Consider the following 22,590-nt stretch of genomic DNA (forward strand, 5'->3'; position numbering starts at 1 on the left):
GACTGGTTACCCCCACACTGTGGTACCCATAGAAAACTCACATGGTCAGACTGGTGACCCCCACACTGTGGTACCCATAGAAAACTCACATGGTCAGACTAGTTACCCCCACACTGTGGTACCCATAGAAAACTCACATGGTCAGACTGGTGACCCCCACACTGTGGTACCCATAGAAAACTCACATGGTCAGACTGGTGACCCCCACACTGTGGTACCCATAGAAAACTCACATGGTCAGACTGGTTACCCCCACACTGTGGTACCCATAGAAAACTCACATGGTCAGACTGGTGACCCCCACACTGTGGTACCCATAGAAAACTCACATGGTCAGACTAGTTACCCCCACACTGTGGTACCCATAGAAAACTCACATGGTCAGACTGGTGACCCCCACACTGTGGTACCCATAGAAAACTCACATGGTCAGACTGGTGACCCCCACACTGTGGTACCCATAGAAAACTCACATGGTCAGACTGGTTATCCCCACACTGTGGTACCCATAGAAAACTCACATGGTCAGACTGGTGACCTCTACACTGTGGTACCCATAGAAAACTCACATGGTCAGACTGGTGACCTCTACACTGTGGTACCCATAGAAAACTCACATGGTCAGACAGCTGGCTACCCACACTGTGGTACCCATAGAAAACTCACATGGTCAGACCAGTGACCTCTACACTGTGGTACCCATAGAAAACTCACATGGTCAGACTGGTTACCCTCACACTGTGGTACCCATAGAAAACTCACATGGTCAGACTGGTTACCCCCACACTGTGGTACCCATAGAAAACTCACATGGTCAGACTGGTGACCTCTACACTGTGGTACCCATAGAAAACTCACATGGTCAGACTGGTGACCTCTACACTGTGGTACCCATAGAAAACTCACATGGTCAGACTGGTGACCTCTACACTGTGGTACCCATAGAAAACTCACATGGTCAGACTGGTTACCCCCACACTGTGGTACCCATAGAAAACTCACATGGTCAGACTAGTGACCTCTACACTGTGTTACCCATAGAAAACTCACAGGGTCAGACTGGTTACCCCCACACTGCGGTACCCATAGAAAACTCACATGGTCAGACTGGTTACCCCCACACTGTGGTACCCATAGAAAACTCACATGGTCAGACTGGTTACCCCCACACTGTGGTACCCATAGAAAACTCACATGGTCAGACTGGTTACCCCCACACTGTGGTACCCATAGAAAACTCACATGGTCAGACTGGTTACCCCCACACTGTGGTACCCATAGAAAACTCACATGGTCAGACTAGTTATTCCCACACTGTGGTACCCATAGAACACTCACATGGTCAGACTGGTGACCCCCACACTGTGGTACCCATAGAAAACTCACATGGTCAGACTAGTTATTCCCACACTGTGGTACCCATAGAACACTCACATGGTCAGACTGGTTACCCCCACACTGTGGTACCCATAGAACACTCACATGGTCAGACTGGTGACCTCTACACTATGGTACCCATAGAAAACTCACATGGTCAGACTAGTTACCCCCACACTGTGGTACCCATAGAAAACTCACATGGTCAGACTGGTGACCCCCACACTGTGGTACCCATAGAAAACTCACATGGTCAGACTAGTTACCCCCACACTGTGGTACCCATAGAAAACTCACATGGTCAGACTAGTTACCCCCACACTGTGGTACCCATAGAAAACTCACATGGTCAGACTGGTGACCCCCACACTGTGGTACCCATAGAAAACTCACATGGTCAGACTGGTGACCTCTACACTGTGGTACCCATAGAAAACTCACATGGTCAGACTGGTGACCCCCACACTGTGGTACCCATAGAAAACTCACATGGTCAGACTGGTGACCTCTACACTGTGGTACCCATAGAAAACTCACATGGTCAGACCAGTGACCTCTACACTGTGGTACCCATAGAAAACTCACATGGTCAGACCAGTGACCTCTACACTGTGGTACCCATAGAAAACTCACATGGTCAGACTGGTTACCCCCACACTGTGGTACCCATAGAAAACTCACATGGTCAGACTGGTTACCCCCACACTGTGGTACCCATAGAAAACTCACATGGTCAGACTGGTTACCCCCACACTGTGGAACCAAAAAACAAGTGCAATCAATGATTGCGAAAGCTCACCGGCGGCAGCCATCACACTATACAATCATTTTTTATGTATGTATAAACATGTCATTTTGAAATTGTACGTCACATAATATCACTCCTAGACCTCTAATGGATGTATAAACCAAATAAGAAGGGTGTGGACTTACAAACTTTTTAAAAATTACCCCCAAAATCTTTAAAGAGGGTTTTTGTGCCAAAAACTTAAGTCCACTAAATGCTAAAATGCCAAAAGAAATCACATTTTTTTTTTCTGCATGATTTTGCCATAACATCACTCCTGTACCTCTATTGAATGAATAAACCAAATTAGAAGGGTGTCAGAGCATACTTTTGGACTTATCCCCAAAACTTTAAAGTGAGTTTTGGTGCCAAAAAAGTTAAGTCCACAAAATGGTAAAATGCAAAAAAATCACAATTTGTTCTGCATGACTTTGCCATAACATCACTCCTAGATCTCTAATGAATGTATAAACCAAATCAGAAGGGTGTGAGGTGTATTCTTTTGGACTTAGAAGCTTTCAAAAGACTGATCCCAAAAACTTTAAAGTGGGGTGGGACGCCGACCAAGACGCAGCCGCAGGGGTTACAGTATTAGATCACAGTTACTCGTACCCGGTGAGCTAAAAACTCACATAGTCAGGCAGGGGACCTCCAAACTGTGGAACCCATAGAAAACCAACATTTTCACTTTTGAGTGAAGAATCAAACCGAGATTGTCTTGGCAAAAGAAGAGTGCGGTATCCTATGCACTACTGGACCCTTCCAACCTAAAACTATACACTAAGTTTGATCAAAAGTGAATATGATATACTCTACTCAAGCTTCTTACTACAGGAGAACAGATGATGGAGACTATTTTACACTCTATCTATTGAGTGGGGTTATATAACATTTTATGAGACATATCCTTGTGAGTTTCACTCCACATTAATATTTGGTTCCATCAGAGTTATGTAAACGAATATCACAGAAATGTTACAGATGTGGTCATGTTAACAACTGGGAAGCGTCCTCCATACGCTGCCTTGTCAACTTCACTATGTCTTCGCCCAAATCTTCAACAGTGGTATAACGAGATTTCTCAAAACTAAAAATGTCTCTTATCAAACCCAAAACCAGATCCTGAAATAAAAAAAAAATGTATGAATATATAAACCTTATACAAGATCACAGTTAGCAGTATACATTAAAAATGTCCCTTTAGTACTACCAGCTTACAGAGATGAAAAACAGTAAAATTTGTAATTGGCCTTCATAATTAAGGATGACAGGCAATTTTATTTGGTCATTAAGTAAAAAGCACTGAATCTTATTTAGTTATCTAATTATTCATGTTTAAAGGATGATATTCTAAAATTCTTGATTTTGAAATTCTGAGTTTGATCAAAAACAATGAAAATATCCAGTGATTTCAATATTTTTATGATTAAGTATAGGCCATGATATGCCCAATATTACGTTGATCAGAAGAGTTTTTTTAATAAGTAAGTTGAAACACTTGAGGTAGTTTCAGGCTCGCACCCTCAAATCATCCTCATGTATGATAAAACAAATGATGGGTACTCACTTTGAAACAGTAACACAAATCTTTGAGTTCCGACTCTGGTCCCAGAAAGCCCCATGCCAATACTGGACTGGTGTGTTCCGTTATAGAGTAAAACTTGGAAATAAACCCGTCAGAGAACTGGCAATGAAAATACAGCAGATTATTGATCTAATCTTAACATCGGTAACGGTTTTGTTACCTAACATCAAGATGACTTGTACAATTTCAATTATAAATGACTTTTTAAATGACACAGCCATTGACTATGTCTGGATACTTCCTCCTCAATGAACAGTTACTTCAGTAAAACTTTCATCAAATGAACAGAATTGATACAAATTTCTGCTTATGATAAAACAAATTAAAATCCTTGAATGAAATGAACATGATCATATTCAATATGATATGGCTAAATATACAGAGAATACATAGTCAGTGTCTTAAAATATAAGCTGTATTTTGGCGATCATGTATTCTATTTATCATGCAGTAAACATAAAAAATAATCATTTTTTCATTTCACATGAAACTGATCTTAAAGTTTTAATTTTTTGACTCACCAAGGCTGGAAAAAAATAAAAACTTTTAAGACTCATTTCATAAAATCTCATATCAAATGAAGACCTATTAAGGATCCTTTATTTCCTGTATGAAGTCCAAATTATTTCAACATTCTATCAACAGTAAAAATTTGGACCGATATAAAAAGTTGACAAAACATCTGAATAAGTTTGAAAAGTTATTAATTATTGTAGTTAGGGTCAGTATAAAATTGACTCTTCTCTATAACACATCTATTGATGTCTAGTACTGTGGTATCCAGACTCTACTCTATAACATATCTATCAATGTCTAGTACTGTGGTATTCAGACTCTACTCTATAACATATCTATTGATGTCTAGTACTGTGGTATCCAGACTCTACTCTATAACATATCTATTAATGTCTAGTACTGTGGTATCCAGACTCTACTCTATAACATATCTATTGATGTCTAGTACTGTGGTATTCAGACTCTACTCTATAACATATCTATTAATGTCTAGTACTGTGGTATTCAGACTCTACTCTATAACATATCTATTAATGTCTAGTACTGTGGTATCCAGACTCTACTCTATAACATATCTATTAATGTCTAGTACTGTGGTATCCAGACTCTACTCTATAACATATCTATTAATGTCTAGTACTGTGGTATCCAGACTCTACTCTATAACATATCTATTGATGTCTAGTACTGTGGTATCCAGACTCTACTCTATAACATATCTATTAATGTCTAGTACTGTGGTATTCAGACTCTATAACATATTTATTGATGTCTAGTACTGTGGTATTCAGACTCTACTCTATAACATATCTATTAATGTCTAGTACTGTGGTATTCAGACTCTACTCTTATAACATATCTATTAATGTCTAGTACTGTGGTATTCAGACTCTACTCTATAACATATCTATTAATGTCTAGTACTGTGGTATTCAGACTCTATAACATATTTATTGATGTCTAGTACTGTGGTATTCAGACTCTACTCTATAACATATCTATTAATGTCTAGTACTGTGGTATTCAGACTCTACTCTATAACATATCTATTAATGTCTAGTACTGTGGTATTCAGACTCTATAACATATTTATTGATGTCTAGTAATGTGGTATTCAGACTCTATAACATATTTATTGATGTCTAGTACAATGGTATTCAAACTAACAAAGACATCATGTCCAATATGAGTCCATTTGTTAGCATCTAGATACAGAACAAGTACTGTTTTGTGGAATGTTGGAAATCTCATACAATAGAATCAAAACAGATAGAATTAACATAACATATAACAAGTTACAATACAGATAGAATTAACATAAATGAAAATAACATTTTCTCAGCCTGACTTCTATATTGAAAACAATATTTCCTCAGTCTGAATTTTATCTTAAAAACAATATTTTCTCAGCCTGATTAAACATCTAAAATACTGAAGTATTTACACTTAGCTTTCCTCTAATGTTATGTGATGGAAGTTGTTATGTTACAAATGAAATAATAATGAATCACGATAGTCAAAAATAGATGTTCATAAACTGTAACACAATTTATGTGATGGTCACTAGTCATGGGCAGACAACTCACCTTCAGTAACCGTCGCTTGGCCTTTAACACGGACCAAACAGCTGTGGCTAGTGCCTACAACAGAATGCCACCCAATTGTTTATGATATCATGGCAATACAGAATACATAACAACGACAAGTGACTTTGCAGATTAATATAAATCTGGTGAATTTTCTTCTGCATGACTTTTACAGGATTTCTACTGCTCCTAAAACACATTTATCTGCTTCAAGTTTAAATATTTATTCAACAAGTCTCCTCACCATGTTACACTTTTGAACAAAACCAGCCATCTCTTGATATATCATTATTTTTTCAAGAGATAACAAATGATGAATTCAAAATACTGTTCCTCGAGCTCACTCCTCTTACATATGATAAGCATCAAATGCTACCTACCGTCTCTTTGAAGCCGTTCGACAGCCAGCGATTCTGTACTACAGTGATAACAGATGATGGAGGATTGGCCAGGTCATCAAATGCATCCATCACAATAAAATCAAGGACAATGTCATAAAATGAGAAACATTTCACCTGCAATTAGAGGTTAATATATCATTTAACACCTAGGTGAAGATCATGATATAACATCCACCTAACAGCCTATTTACATCAGAATAGCTATACAAACACCTGTACAAGGTTCTATTTTAAGTTGTCCCTATAGCCTTTTGAAAGAGAGAAATCAAAAAGGATCTTCCTTAATTTCTGAGATGCCATTCAAGATATGCCAAAGGATCCTGTTTATGTTTCCGACCTTACAACTCATCCACCATTCTTCAACTTGCCCCCTCAGTACTCATTCCTACCCAGCCTTTACCCTGCATCCTTCAGTACCTTACACTCATCCCCTTATAGTCTTAACCCCTCGTCCTATCAGCCTTAAATATTGTTCCATCAGCCCTTACTCCTTGTCTCCTAACCTTTAACCTTTGTGCTCCTGTACTTACCCCTTGCCTCCTCGCTCTTAACCCCTCTTCCCCTCAGCCCTTAACCCTTGTTTCCTCACCTTTACCCATCTTCCCCTCTGCCTTTCCCCTTGTCTCCACAGCTCTTTACCCTCTTCCACTCACCCCTTATACCTCCTCCTCTCTGTCCTTACCCCCGTTTCCCTCACTCCTTACCCCTCTTCCCCTCGACCCTTACCCCTCTTCCCCTCAACCCTTACCCCTTGTCCACTCAGCCCTTACCCCTTGTCCACTCGGCCCTTACCCCTTGTCCCCTTGTCCCCTCGACCCTTACCTCTTGTCCCCTCGACCCTTACCCCTCTTCCCCTCAACCCTTACCCCTTGTCCACTTGGGCCTTACCCCTTGTCATCTCGGCCATTAACCCTCTTCCTCTCAACCCTTACCCCTTATCCACTCTGCCCTTACCCCTTTTCCCCTCAACCCTTACCCCTCTTCCTCTAAACCCTTACCCCTTGTCCCCTCGCCCCTTACCCCTCTTCCTCTCGACCCTTACCCCTTGTCCCCTCGCCCCTTACCCCTCTTCCCCTCAACCCTTACCCCTTGTCCACTTGGGCCTTACCCCTCTTCCCCTCAACCCTTACCCCTCTTCCTCTCGACCCTTACCCCTCTTCCTCTAAACCCTTACCCCTTGTCCACTTGGGCCTTACCCCTTGTCATCTCGGCCATTAACCCTCTTCCTCTCAACCCTTACCCCTTATCCACTCGCCCCTTACCCCTTTTCCCCTCAACCCTTAGCCCTTGTCCCCTCGACCCTTACCCCTCTTCCTCTAAACCCTTACCCCTTGTCCCCTCGCCCCTTTCCCCTCTTCCTCTCGACCCTTACCCCTTGTCCCCTCGCCCCTTACCCCTCTTCCTCTCGACCCTTACCCCTTGTCCCCTCGCCCCTTTCCCCTCTTCCTCTCGACCCTTACCCCTCTTCCTCTTAGTTCCTCCTCAATTGTGCCCCAGTTACTGGCATCTCCAACAAAGTCCATCATGTTAGCAAAGGCCTGATTGAAGTCGTCAGTGTCCTGGTAAAGAGAGCAAATTGATTAAACAGATAATCTTTACAATGTAGGGGTTCATCACAACTTGTATGTATTCTATTTGACTTTGATACAGTATGAATTGATCTTGTTTACAATTGTAACCTACATCTCTATTGTGATAAGCTGAAGCATGTAGACCAAAATGAATATGGATTGTTATTAACTTTTCTCATCTTTTCACATTTCCCCTTAATTATCTAAAAACAATGGGAGCCTACATATGAAATCTGAGAAAGGTCCATCAAGACATTTCTGAGAAATAGCAATACAAAAAATTCAATTAATACAAGAGTTTGAGGGGAACCTACACATAAGCTTTGAATCATAGCATTCCAGTATTTCTCCAAATATAATGATAACAAACTTCAACTGTCAAAATGGAAGATGACTACCTGCCAGCCATTTTCTTTTTTCCCCCCATCATACTCGAAACTGAACATGCACAACTAGCAATCAAGGGGAAACAACACATCAGGTTACTCATCCTAACTGATGTTAAATTTTCAGGACATCTCAGAAAAGATATTGTTATGCAGACTATGAGGAGAAAATTTCTGAAAGATTGTACTCATGCCACTTCTAAAGTGGATCACAAATCTAATACCCCTCATTCTTTTCATTCTATTAGTGTATCGATGAAAATCTATATTTGTGATATATCACAAACTTTGACAGTTGTGTTACTGAGTTTAACACAACTGACCTCTGTGACCTTGATGGAGGATGAATGGAATAACCCTCCTTCCCAGCATGAGCATGTTTACCATATTTATGATCTCATAGTCCCTTAGTTATTCAGAAGAATTTATTGTAAGATTATAACATATTTGACACCAGTTTCTTTGGGTCTATGTCATTTGAACAAACTTGAAAGCCCTTCATCCTACTTGACTATGGGCTCAGTAGTATAGCTTTATTGCTTCTTGAGAAGAAGTCATTTCAAGAGAAATGCTGAGACCAAACAGATTGTTGGATGTATCACCGAAAGTGACAAAGATCCCAGAGAGACTACTTACTCTGTCAGCTTTGATGAGGAAACTTGCCAACAGCTGCTGACCTATTTGATGAAAGTATGTTCTATTTTCTGGTGTCTGGAATACCACCTGCGATGTAAAAAAAAACATTAAGTGAGTGATACAGCAGCTACACTTGTATATAACAAACTAGAGATAACAATACAATCCAACCTCGCTATCTCAAATCAGTGTGGTCATTAAAAAGTTTCAGAAATTTCCGTAAACGTTGTACAGTAAAACAAGTTTATAATGAATCCCAGGGGACCAACTGAATCAGTTCGTTATATTGGTAGTATATAGTTCGTATTACGTGTATTACAAATTTTATTGTTTTTTGCCTAAAAACTTCGTTGTATGAAAATATTAAAATAAAAATACAAACAAACAAGTACAAATTAAAAGCGATGCAATTATTTTAAGTCAGTTATAACTTTTCCTGCCGGTCTTCACCAGCAGGGCACGACTTTCCAACTCCGGAAGATGGATATGTACTATATTGTTAAAATAACACAAAATTTCAGCTGACGGGACTGCTAAATTATTTCGTTATAGACAATATTTCGCTATGTGAAATTCGCAATATAGTTATAGAATTACATAGAGGTAAGAGGGAGAATAGGTGGGAAATCAGAATCAGTTCGCAATATCCATAAAATCACTATAAGCATGTTCGTACTAAATGTGTTTTACTGTATTAACGTAAACCTGAAGCATATATAAATTACATCATTACTTACATCTAGAGCCAGTCTGATGCAGTGAAGTTTGGCCAGGAACTCTGTGTCCGACATACACTGTGTCATCTCTGTCCTGTCACAGATAATACAGAATTAATAAAGGATTGTTATATTTTGAAGACAAATTGACAATTATAATTATCATAAAAAATGAAGACAATGGGCCCTGTCTCCTAGCCGAGACATACCACGGTCTATTAAATGGTAGTTGCCACTACTGTTTAGCGCTCAGCATTTAAGGAATGGGACGACTGGTCGCCAGTTGTCAGTTTAATGTGAACGGGTTGGGTGTCCTGCTGAGTGTCTCCGGCAGTACACTTCAGTGTGGTAGCACTATAAAGTTGCCATCAGTTACACACTATCACAAGGATACAAACACTAACATAGCACAGCCTCCCGAAACAAACATTCTAAATATGCATGCATCTCACACACAGGAGGCCTTCCTTAAATTACCACAGCTGTTGATAGGACATGAAATAATGCAAAACAGTCACAGTTACCAGGAGGAACTCTCAACTAAATACAAATTAAGAGAAATTTAACCATCAATGTTCATGAACTATCAACAAACAGGTTATCTTATATGAGACAGATTTATCATTCTCTGTCCTATGTGTATATTTTAGTGGATATTTTTACCAGGTGGCCTATTTGGCTACAAAGTAATAAAATCTAGGCTCCAGTTAGAATAGTAAGTCGCGGCCAAGTTGTCTTTACTTTAAAAAAAAAATTTTAAAAAAATTCTTTAGTACAGTATAAGATCTCTTGACTGTAACCTTAGTACAGTATAAGATCTCTTGACTGTAACCTTTGAAAGATTAACACAATCACAAATTATACAAAAATAATTTAGAGGCCATGCAGGCGCCTTATAGGTCAATAACTGGTCGCCAATGTTGAATTTGAGGTGCCATAGCAACTAAAAAAAGAATTTTGAGCCCTGCTACATCAAGATGATTTTCCAATTCCACATAACGTATCGGGCATGATGTACCCTGTCAACACACCTATTCTCTACCAATCCTACAGACCTCATATCCTCTGTCAACAAAGCCAGTTTTTGCCGTTCCTACAGACACTATATCCCCTGTCAAAAGAGCAAGTCTCTACCAATCCTACAGACACCATGTCCCCTGTCAACAGAGCCAGTCTCTACCATACCTACAGACATCATGTCCCCTGTCAACAGAGCCAGTCTCTACCATACCTACAGACACCATGTCCCCTGTCAACAGAGTCAGTCTCTACCATTCCTACAGACATCATGTCCCCTGTCAAAAGAGCAAGTCTCTACCAATCCTACAGACACCATGTCCCCTGTCAACAGAGCCAGTCTCTACCATACCTACAGACATCATGTCCCCTGTCAACAGAGCCAGTCTCTACCATACCTACAGACACCATGTCCCCTGTCAACAGAGTTAGTCTCTACCAATCCTACAGACACCATGTCCCCTGTCAACAGAGTCAGTCTCTACCATTCCTACAGACATCATGTCCCCAGTCAACAGAGCCAGTCTCTACCATTCCTACAGACATCATGTCCCCTGTCAACAGAGCCAGTCTCTACCAATCCTACAAACATCATGTCCCCTGTCAACAAACCTATTCTCTACTAATCCTACAGACATCATGTCCCCTGTCAACAGAGCCAGTCTCTACCAATCCTACAAACATCATATCCCCTGTCAACAGAGTCAGTCTCTACCATTCCTACAGACATCATGTCCCCTGTCAACAGAGCCAGTCTCTACCATTCCTACAGACATCATGTCCCCTGTCAACAAACCTATTCTCTACTAATCCTACAGACATCATGTATCCTGTCAACAGAGTCAGTCTCCACCATTCCTACAGACATCATGTCCCCTGTCAACAGAGCAAGTCTCTACCAATCCTACAGACACCATGTCCCCTGTCAACAGAGCCAGTCTCTACCATTCCTACAGACATCATGTCCCCTGTCAACAGAGCCAGTCTCTACTAATCCTACAGACACCATGTCCCCTGTCAACAGAGCCAGTCTCTACCATTCCTACAGACATCATGTCCCCTGTCAACAAACCTATTCTCTACTAATCGTACAGACATCATGTCCCCTGTCAACAGAGCCAGTCTCTACTAATCGTACAGACATCATGTCCCCTGTCAACAGAGCCAGTCTCTACTAATCGTACAGACATCATGTCCCCTGTCAACAGAGCCAGTCTCTACCATACCTACAGACATCATGTCCCCTGTCAACAGAGCCAGTCTCTACCAATCATACAGACATCATGTCCCCTGTCAACAGAGTCAGTCTCTACCATTCCTACAGACATCATGTCCCCTGTCAACAGAGCCAGTCTCTACCAATCATACAGACATCATGTCCCCTGTCAACAAAGCCAGTCTCTACTAATCGTACAGACATCATGTCCCCTGTCAACAGAGCCAGTCTCTACTAATCGTACAGACATCATGTCCCCTGTCAACAGAGTCAGTCTCTACCATTCCTACAGACATCATGTCCCCTGTCAACAGAGCCAGTCTCTACCATACCTACAGACATCATGTTCCCTGTCAACAGAGCCAGTCTCTACCAATCCTACAGACATCATGTCCCCTGTCAGCAGACCTATTCTCTACCAATCCTACAGATATCATGTCCCCTGTCAACAGAGCCAGTCTCTACCAATCCTACAGACATCATGTCCCCTGTCAACAGAGTCAGTCTCTACCATTCCTACAGACATCATGTCCCCTGTCAACAGAGTCAGTCTCTACCATTCCTACAGACACCATGTATCCTGTCAACAGAGCCAGTCTCTACCATTCCTACAGACACCATGTATCCTGTCAACAGAGTCAGTCTCTACCATTCCTACAGACATCATGTCCCCTGTCAACAGAGTCAGTCTCTACCATTCCTACAGACATCATGTATCCTGTCAACAGAGCCAGTCTCTACCATTCCTACAGACATCATGTATCCTGTCAACAGAGCCAGTCTCTACTAATCGTACAGACATCATGTCCCCTGTCAACAGAGTCTGTCTCTACTAATCATACAGACATCATGTCCCCTGTCAACAGAGCAAGTCTCTACTAATCGTACAGACATCATGTCCCCTGTCAACAGAGTCTGTCTCTACTAATCGTACAGACATCATGTCCCCTGTCAACAGAGTCTGTCTCTACTAATCGTACAGACATCATGTCCCCTGTCAACAGAGCAAGTCTCTACCAATCCAACAGACACCATGTCCCCTGTCAACAGAGCCAGTCTCTACCATTCCTACAGACATCATGTCCCCTGTCAACAGAGCCAGTCTCCACCATTCCTACAGACATCATGTCCCCTGTCAACAGAGCCAGTCTCTACCATTCCTACAGACATCATGTCCCCAGTCAACAGAGCAAGTCTCTACTAATCGTACAGACATCATGTCCCCTGTCAACAGAGCAAGTCTCTACCAATCGTACAGACATCATGTCCCCTGTCAACAGAGTCTGTCTCTACTAATCGTACAGGCATCATGTCCCCTGTCAACAGAGCAAGTCTCTACCAATCCTACAGACACCATGTCCCCTGTCAACAGAGCCAGTCTCTACCATTCCTACAGACATCATGTCCCCTGTCAACAGAGCCAGTCTCTACCATTCCTACAGACATCATGTCCCCTGTCAACAGAGCCAGTCTCTACTAATCGTACAGACATCATGTCCCCTGTCAACAGAGCCAGTCTCTACTAATCGTACAGACATCATGTCCCCTGTCAACAGAGCCAGTCTCTACCAATCCTACAGACATCATGTCCCCTGTCAACAGAGCCAGTCTCTACCATTCCTACAGACATCATGTTCCCTGTCAACAGAGCCAGTCTCTACCAATCCTACAGACATCATGTATCCTGTCAACAGAGTCAGTCTCCACCATTCCTACAGACATCATGTATCCTGTCAACAGAGTCAGTCTCCACCATTCCTACAGACATCATGTATCCTGTCAACAGAGTCAGTCTCCACCATTCCTACAGACATCATGTATCCTGTCAACAGAGTCAGTCTCCACCATTCCTACAGACATCATGTCCCCTGTCAACAGAGTCAGTCTCTACCAATCCTACAGACATCATGCCTCTGTCAACAGAGCCAGTCTCTGCCGTTCCTACAGACATCATGTCCCCTGTCAACAGAGCCAGTCTCTACCATTCCTACAGACATCATGTCCCCTGTCAACAGAGCCAGTCTCTACTAATCGTACAGACATCATGTCCCCTGTCAACAGAGCCAGTCTCTACCATACCTACAGACACCATGTCCCCTGTCAACAGAGTCAGTCTCTACCATTCCTAAAGACACCATGTCCCCTGTCAACAGAGTCAGTCTCTACCATTCCTACAGACATCATGTCCCCAGTCAACAGAGCCAGTCTCTACCAATCCTACAGACACCATGTCCCCTGTCAACAGAGCCAGTCTCTACCATACCTACAGACACCATGTCCCCTGTCAACAGAGTCAGTCTCCACCATTCCTACATACATCATGTATCCTGTCAACAGAGCCAGTCTCTACCATTCCTACAGACACCGTGTCCCCTGTCAACAGAGCCTGTCTCTACCAATCCTACAGACACCATGTCCCCTGTCAACAGAGCCAGTCTCTACCATTCCTACAGACACCATGTCCCCAGTCAACAGAGCCTGTCTCTACCATTCCTACAGACACCATGTCCCCTGTCAACAGAGCCAGTCTCTACCATTCCTACAGACACCATGTCCTCTGTCAACAGAGCCAGTCTCTACCAATCCTACAGACATCATGTCCCCTGTCAACAGAGCCAGTCTCTACCATTCCTACAGACACCATGTCCCCTGTCAACAGAGCCTGTCTCTACCAATCCTACAGACATCATGTCCCCTGTCAACAGAGCCAGTCTCTACCAATCCTACAGACATCATGTCCCCTGTCAACAAACCTATTCTCTACTAATCCTACAGACATCATGTCCCCTGTCAACAGAGCCAGTCTCTACCATTCCTACAGACATCATGTCCCCTGTCAACAGAGCCAGTCTCCACCATTCCTACAGACACTATATCCCCTGTCAACAGAGCCAGTCTCTACCAATCCTACAGACACCATGTCCCCTGTCAACAGAGCCAGTCTCTACCATTCCTACAGACATCATGTCCCCTGTCAACAGAGCCAGTCTCCACCATTCCTACAGACACTATATCCCCTGTCAACAGAGCCAGTCTCTACCAATCCTACAGACACCATGTCCCCTGTCAACACAGCCAGTCTCTACCATTCCTATAGACATCATGTCCCTTGTCAACAGAGCCAGTCTCTACCAATCCTACAGACACCATGTCCCCTGTCAACAGAGCCAGTCTCTACCAATCCTACAGACATCATGTCCCCTGTCAACAGAGCCAGTCTCTACCATACCTACAGACATCATGTCCCCAGTCAACAGAGCCAGTCTCTACCATTCCTACAGACACCATGTCCCCTGTCAACAGAGCCAGTCTCTACCATTCCTACAGACATCATGTCCCCTGTCAACAGAGCCAGTCTCCACCATTCCTACAGACACTATATCCCCTGTCAACAGAGCCAGTCTCTACCAATCCTACAGACATCATGTCCCCTGTCAACAGACCTATTCTCTACTAATCCTACAGACATCATGTATCCTGTCAACAGAGTCAGTCTCCACCATTCCTACAGACATCATGTTCCCTGTCAACAGAGCGAGTCTCTACCAATCCTACAGACATCATGTCCCCTGTCAACAGAGCCAGTCTCTACCAATCCTACAAACATCATGTCCCCTGTCAACAAACCTATTCTCTACTAATCGTACAGACATCATGTCCCCAGTCAACAGAGCCAGTCTCTACCATACCTACAGACATCATGTCCCCTGTCAACAAACCTATTCTCTACCATTCCTACAGACATCATGTCCCAAGTCAACAGACCTATTCTCTACTAATCCTACAGACATCATGTCCCCTGTCAACAGAGCCAGTCTCTACCATTCCTACAGACATCATGTCCCCTGTCAACAGAGTCAGTCTCCACCATTCCTACAGACATCATGCCTCTGTCAACAGAGCCAGTCTCTACCATTCCTACAGACATCATGTCCCCTGTCAACAGAGCCAGTCTCTACCAATCCTACAGACATCATGCCTCTGTCAACAGAGCCAGTCTCTACCATTCCTACAGACATCATGTCCCCTGTCAACAGAGCCAGTCTCTACCAATCCTACAGACATCATGCCTCTGTCAACAGAGTCAGTCTCTACCATTCCTACAGACATCATATCCCCAGTCAACAGAGCCAGTCTCTACCATTCCTACAGACATCATATACCCTGACAGGGGCCTGATGTACTGTTGTGTTACCTCAGAGTTCTACAAGTGACTGAGCCATGCTTCAGTTCCAGGAGTCCGGCCTCATACAATGGTAAGTGGTGAAACATTTCCCGGTGAGTCTCCAGGTCCGATAAATTGGCCATCTGTAAAATAATAGAACCAAATAAGTGTATACAGACATCGTACATACAATCAACAATCTGTTTTCAGCAAAAAATATTATAAAATATAAATTGGATATTTTTTCTGATAACAGTTGAGTAGGTGATTTTTATTATTGTTGCGTACAATATTAAGGAACTAATTTTCTCTGATGAACACTCATTTGTGTGAATATTATACTATTAAGATCTGTATGTTTTAAACGTCATTCAAATTCTGATAAAGCGATGATTCTAACTGGTCTAAGCATATAAGATATTGTGTAAAAATTCTAACTGGTCTAAGTGTATAAGATATTGTGACAATTCTAACTGGTCTAAGTGTATAAGATATTATGACAATTCTAACTGATCTAAGTATATAAGATATTGTGACAATTCTAACTGGTCTAAGTATATAAGATATTGTGACAATTCTAACTGGTCCAGGTGTATAAGATATTGTGACAATTCTAACTGGTCTAAGTGTATAAGATTTTGTGACAATTCTAACTAATCTAAGTATATAAGATTTTGTGATAATTCTAACTGATCTAAGTGTATAAGATATTATGACAATTCTAACTGGTCTAAGTATATAAGATTTTGTGACAATTCTAACTAATCTAAGTATATAAGATTTTGTGATAATTCTAACTGATCTAAGTGTATAAGATATTATGACAATTCTAACTGATCTAAGTATATAAGATATTGTGACAATTCTAACTGGTCTAAGTATATAAGATATTGTGACAATTCTAACTGGTCCAGGTGTATAAGATATTGTGACAATTCTAACTGGTCTAAGTGTATAAGATTTTGTGACAATTCTAACTAATCTAAGTATATAAGATTTGTGATAATTCTAACTGATCTAAGTGTATAAGATATTATGACAATTCTAACTGGTCTAAGTATATAAGATTTTGTGACAATTCTAACTAATCTAAGTATATAAGATTTTGTGATAATTCTAACTGATCTAAGTGTATAAGATATTATGACAACTCTAACTGGTCTAAGTGTATAAGATATTGTGACAATTCTAACTGGTCTAATTGTATAAGATATTGTGACAATTCTAACTGGTCTAAGTATATAAGATATTGTGACAATTCTAACTGGTCTAATTGTATAAGATATTGTGACAATTCTAACTGGTCTAAGTGTATAAGATATTGTGACAACTCTAACTGGTCTAAGTATATAAGATATTGTGACAACTCTAACTGGTCTAAGTGTATAAGATATTGTGACAATTCTAACTGGTCTAAGTATATAAGATATTGTGATAATTCTAACTGATCTAAGTATATAAGATATTGTGACAATTCTAACTGGTCTAAGTATATAAGATATTGTGACAATTCTAACTGGTCTAAGTATATAAGATATTGTGACAATTCTAACTGGTCTAAGTGTATAAGATATTGTGACAATTCTAACTGATCTAATGATATACAATATATTTGTATTTTAGTCCACAAAGAAAAGAAGTTATCACAACTCAAGCTGCAACCCTAGAGGTAGCAGTTATGATGTTGCATTAAAGGGAGATAATCAAATCACTAGAGAATATTTGTGAAACAGAAAAATTGGGGGTAAATACAAAATTTCAATAGTTCAAAAAATATATATAAAGCGAGAATTCTATTTTTCACTTGACTAATGATGTTTGATCCAAAGAGTTTTTCAATGCAAAATATCATATCTCACAATTAAATTCTATAAATCTTCTTAATTTGTAGATGGTTGGAGACAGTTTAGCACTTTAAAAATAATATACCCTCAATCATATCCTAATGGGGGCATACAAACAAGGAAGCCAGCCTTACATCAGTGGCCGATACAAAAGACTCCTGGTCACTACTAGATGTTGCATCCAAACTCCTTTTCTCAGACATTCTGTCCACTTCTGTGAATGCAGCGATGGCGGTGTCAAATGCCACACGGTCTGCCTGACGCTCACACTGGTGTTCATAGCTGTCAATCAGTCTGTAAGCATTCTCCAGGAGTGTGTCAAGTTGACTGTGAAGGGCAATATTGTCTGGATCCTGAACAGTAAGAACTCATTGTATCACAAATTATGTTTCCTTATCACTATTTATCAAGTTTAAGACTGTATGATAAATGTGTCGATCTTCACTAGATAAACTGTGACAATGTATTGTTTGTGGAGAGTTGTGTACTGTGTTTATTTTATGATAGTTTATTCCTTACTTGGCTACATTTTTAAATCAAATAATTTAATTGTCTATTCAATCAAACTTCAGAGAAAATTTACATCGTCCTATGGCATAACACATCCAGCGCAGAAGGGGCCAATTGTTAACTTTAACCTTGACCAATAACCACCAGAATATGATATGCTGTAAAACCTGATGTTATAATAGTAATACTATGGTATAAATATGAACCAAATCTGTTTAGAGGTTCTCAAGATGTCATTGATTCAGGAAAGGTTGGAAACTCAAACAAAACAGGATGGAAAAATAGTGGCGGCATGAAAATACTACTTCTAAATATAACAGTCTTAGATTTGGAATTATTTGTAGTTTCAGCAATTTTAACTATTGAGCTGATTTAGCAGTAATGTTTGTAGAGATTCTTTAGAGATGGGATATTTACCTGCAAATTTTTAGTGGTGGACAATGTAAGGATGCTGTCGTAGCCCAATAAAGTGAAATACTTACCAATATTGCTGTTGGTTTGCTGGTATCATCAGGACTCTGGAGTTTCACCATAGCATCCTCCCAGTACTTGACAGCCAGCTGCAGAGTTTCAAACCCTGAAGCATAGATATTTCACTGTACCCTTATCAGTTAACTCATCCAATTAACAATTAACCAAAACTGTACTGATCCAAAGCTTTAGTTTGGTTTGGTTTATTTTGTTTAACGTCCTATTAACCGCTAAGGTCATTTAAGGACGGCTTCCCGTGTGTGCGACATGCATGCGTGTGGTGAGTGCGTATGTGTGTTTTGGGAGGCTGTGGTATGTTCGTGTTAAGTCTCCTTGTGATAGGCCGGAACTTTTGCTGATTTATAGTGCTACCTCACTGAAGCATACTGCCGAAGACACCCAGCAGCACACCCCACGCAGTCACATTATACTGACAACGGGCGAACCAGTCGTTCCACTCCAAATATGCTGAACGCTAAGCAAGAGTAGCAACTACCATTTTTAAAGACTCTGGTATGTCTCAGCCAGGGGACAGAACCCAAAGCCTTCCTCACAGCTGTATATATCTACTGGTGTAACTATTACCTAGAGAACACAGCTGTATATATCTACTGGTGTAAGTATTACCTAGAGAACACAGCTGTACCGGTCCGTAGTTGGTGGTATCCACCACAGGATGGGTGATGGTGGAAGTAGTAGATACAGCCCCTAGACTCGATGTAGATCCTGACAGAGACTTGGTCCTCAATAATGATATGGAGCGGTTTGAACTCCCACCTGGGCTGTCGGCTCTTCGCAAGCGGCCCATCATGACATCTGCACATACGAAGAAAAAATGTACCAAAGCGACTATTATTCTGTATTTCCTGTTAATGATTTGTGATAAACTAAAGACAATACCTATAGCATAACCATCCTTTATATATACAGAGGGTACCAGTAAAAACAAAAGCTCACAATTAACAGTTGGGACTGGTCTGAAAAATGCATCTTTTCTATAAATATTTCTCAGTTGTACTTAATTTACATTTGTAACTGCTAAATGATCTCATATACAAATGTACTACTTTGTTAAATGTACATTTATAAATCAAAATACTGAAAGTTGTACATAATGATATTGTCATATTTAACTTAGAGTAGCAAAGTACCTCCATTAGGACTATTTGAATACAATGTCTTGCCACCAGATTCATTTTGTTCCTTCCCCTCATCCTTTCTCGGTTGATCCTTTTGTTTGTCCTTCCATCGGCGGTAGTAAAAAATCAATCCGATCACCGCAAGTATACTAATGGTAGTCACCTGGGCTGTGGACTTAACTCTCAGACTTGTTGGCAGAGTAAATTTTGTGAATGGCAGCACCCATAATTTATTCAAAGACATGGTGTGTTTATATTAGTCAACCTCTGTATTTTCAATAAATCTTGTATTTTCAATTAATCTTGTCATCATTTTGCTCCACAGAATTTCTGAAAAGCAACAAATCAATTAAATACAATTCAATATATGCATTCAAAACAGTTTTGATAGACAGATGCACAATAGAATCCTGGCCACATTTCAACACTGTGTAATAGGTAGGAGTAATGAAAAATACTCTGCAGGGCCTCAAACTAGCGAACTCTTAGTCTCCAATGCAAGCAGACATGTATCATACCACTAGGATAAAGGAAAATTCACAACAGCTAGCTGTCAGTACAGTCATGTGTGAGCTTTAGATCACTCTCCCCTAGAACGTGGGTTCAAGCCGCGCTGGCAGCAGGGGGTGATGTCTGTTGGGTTTGTTGTTTCCCCACCGATGGCACGTTGGCTTTCCCCCCGTGGGTTTTCCTCCAACATTCAAAACAATATTTGTTCCCTCAGCGGCATTGTAATAAAGCTCTATATATCTTATGTTGCTTGTTAACAATGTAAACAACAATAAATAAAGGTTACTTTCGTTTTAAGTGAGCAGAATAAGGATTCTGATGTTTTATTGTCCATTTAAAAAATCTTATATGGGTTGGTAAATTGACCTGTAAAAATCTCCAAAAGACAAATCCACTGGATTAAGCTGGTAAGGTCGTCCAAACTCTCTACTTTTAGAATTGGATGTCTTATAAGCAACTACCAAGTTGACTTATACTTTATTGATTATCTCCTTTGACAACAAGTAGTCGGGAAAGTTAGTTAGTATTAGTCAGAGTGTCTGTCTAGATTTTGGAGATCCTGTGTTTGAAATTGAAATATCACAACACATTTCCATACATTTTGTGTCTTTTAGCAAATGAATACCTGGATCTGGGTTACAATAAGTATGCAATTACTATATTATCTTTGCCGGTATGCTAATGTCAAGACACTTGGCATGTAGGTATGAAAGTTAGGTTACTCTAAACCCGAGACGGACAGAGTTTAAACTATGTGAACAGTTGAACGAGTTGAAAGTCAAATAATGAAAGAGTTCGTAATGCCTTAATTCATCATCTTAAATGAATAATACGAGTCTGAAGCAAGCATACTACTATATCATTTCTAAAATCCATCAGGTTTGAATGTTTAACATACAATGTACCAGATATTCCGGTTTCAGTTTCAGCAACATTGTTCTATCAGTTTCTGTCGTCAGCAAACAAATGCAATGACTGCTCCCTGACAAGTAAAGCTAGCAAAAGCACATGTTCGTAGTTTCGAATAAAAGTTAAATAATAAAGAAGACGGATAGCATTATTTCCGGAAAAAATAAACATAATTTATAATACTTCCACCAAAACTGTATAGTCCTAACACAAATTCATAAAAACGAATATGTTATTTTTGGTAGTACTATTTTTCTAAAGTCTGAACAAACCTTGGTCACATTTCTTTCGTACATATATCTTCTTCGCAATATTAGACAATTTGATATATTGATAATATTCACAGCTAATAAGGATATGTATTAAAATTTCTAAGTTTTATTCAATCATTTTGTTTTTTTTAATAACATTTCTTCAGATCATTGTATCACCCCGTATTGTTTCGCCCAATTTATTTCATTATAAAATTTATTCTTTTCTTTGTTTAAATGTTTGAAAGATCAGGAATAAAACTAGACATACATTACAAATAAAATGTTTAAACCAGTCTAAAGTTCAGGTTGGCATGTAATTCAATGTATGTGTACTTTCATCATTACCTTTGAACAGTTTTGTGATTAATCAATGAGGAAACATTGAGCAAGTGACACATTGACACCTTTGGTTTAAAGATATTGTCCAAAATAATTCATTGAAACAGCAGAGATTACCAACATGATAATGAAACCATACTTTTAATTTCAACATCGATAAAGCGACAAAATTTGAACCAAAAATATAGATTTGCGGGGAGAACCCCCTGAGGATATAGAGAATAAGACCAGGTGTTCTGAGAGAGTCAGCATCTTCTGTAAAATCCTTTAATCAAAATTAATTTTTGGAAATTTAGATTTAAACTAACTTTAGTGCTTATTCTATTAAAAATTATACCTGGTATATTTATAAACAAGAAATATCATTAAAAAAGATAAATGGCATAGTTTTAATGCTGGTGGTTATAATGTAATACTGCTGGTGAAATAAATCAACGAACTAATGCGTTTCAGTACGGATAAAAAAATTAGATCAGTTTGAATCATTTTTGGTAATAATAAGACTGCATTTGAATCAGGAATAAGATTTTATTAATGTATCATTTGAAAAGATACATCCACATATTTAGCTTGCAATCAATCTTAACTTTGTTTCGTTTTTATAACTGCATATCTGCATTTTGCATTGACCGCTACATTGACCAATCATATACTT

At 40.0% G+C, this 22,590-nt stretch overlaps 2 protein-coding genes across 3 annotated transcripts; one reads left to right on the plus strand and one right to left on the minus strand.

Annotated features, from left to right (window-relative positions):
- Positions 1-617: 617 nt before the first annotated feature.
- LOC117342074 (filaggrin-2-like) lies at positions 618-2,162 on the plus strand. Its single transcript, XM_033904052.1, has one exon. The coding sequence runs from the start codon at positions 618-620 to the stop codon at positions 2,160-2,162; it is 1,545 nt and encodes a 514-aa protein (XP_033759943.1).
- A 553-nt stretch (positions 2,163-2,715) lies between these two features.
- Positions 2,716-21,414, minus strand: LOC117321520 (mitoguardin-like). Of its 2 annotated transcripts, XM_033875949.1 has the most exons (13): positions 21,339-21,414; positions 19,936-20,253; positions 19,412-19,600; positions 18,796-18,890; positions 17,938-18,156; positions 15,990-16,102; positions 9,583-9,655; positions 8,846-8,932; positions 7,713-7,811; positions 6,232-6,366; positions 5,852-5,905; positions 3,732-3,848; positions 2,716-3,286 (listed from the first exon to the last, which is right to left on the minus strand). In XM_033875949.1, exons 2-13 carry the CDS (start codon positions 20,165-20,167, stop codon positions 3,152-3,154), a joined length of 1,548 nt encoding a protein of 515 aa, XP_033731840.1. In that variant the 5' UTR covers positions 20,168-20,253; positions 21,339-21,414; the 3' UTR covers positions 2,716-3,151. The 2 variants fall into 2 exon arrangements, with proteins under 2 accessions (XP_033731840.1, XP_033731842.1); XM_033875951.1 differs by having other exon boundaries at positions 19,936-21,395.
- Positions 21,415-22,590: the final 1,176 nt, after the last annotated feature.

The sequence above is a fragment of the Pecten maximus genome, chromosome 2, assembly GCF_902652985.1.
Source record: "Pecten maximus chromosome 2, xPecMax1.1, whole genome shotgun sequence".
Taxonomy (NCBI): Eukaryota; Metazoa; Mollusca; class Bivalvia; order Pectinida; family Pectinidae; genus Pecten; species Pecten maximus.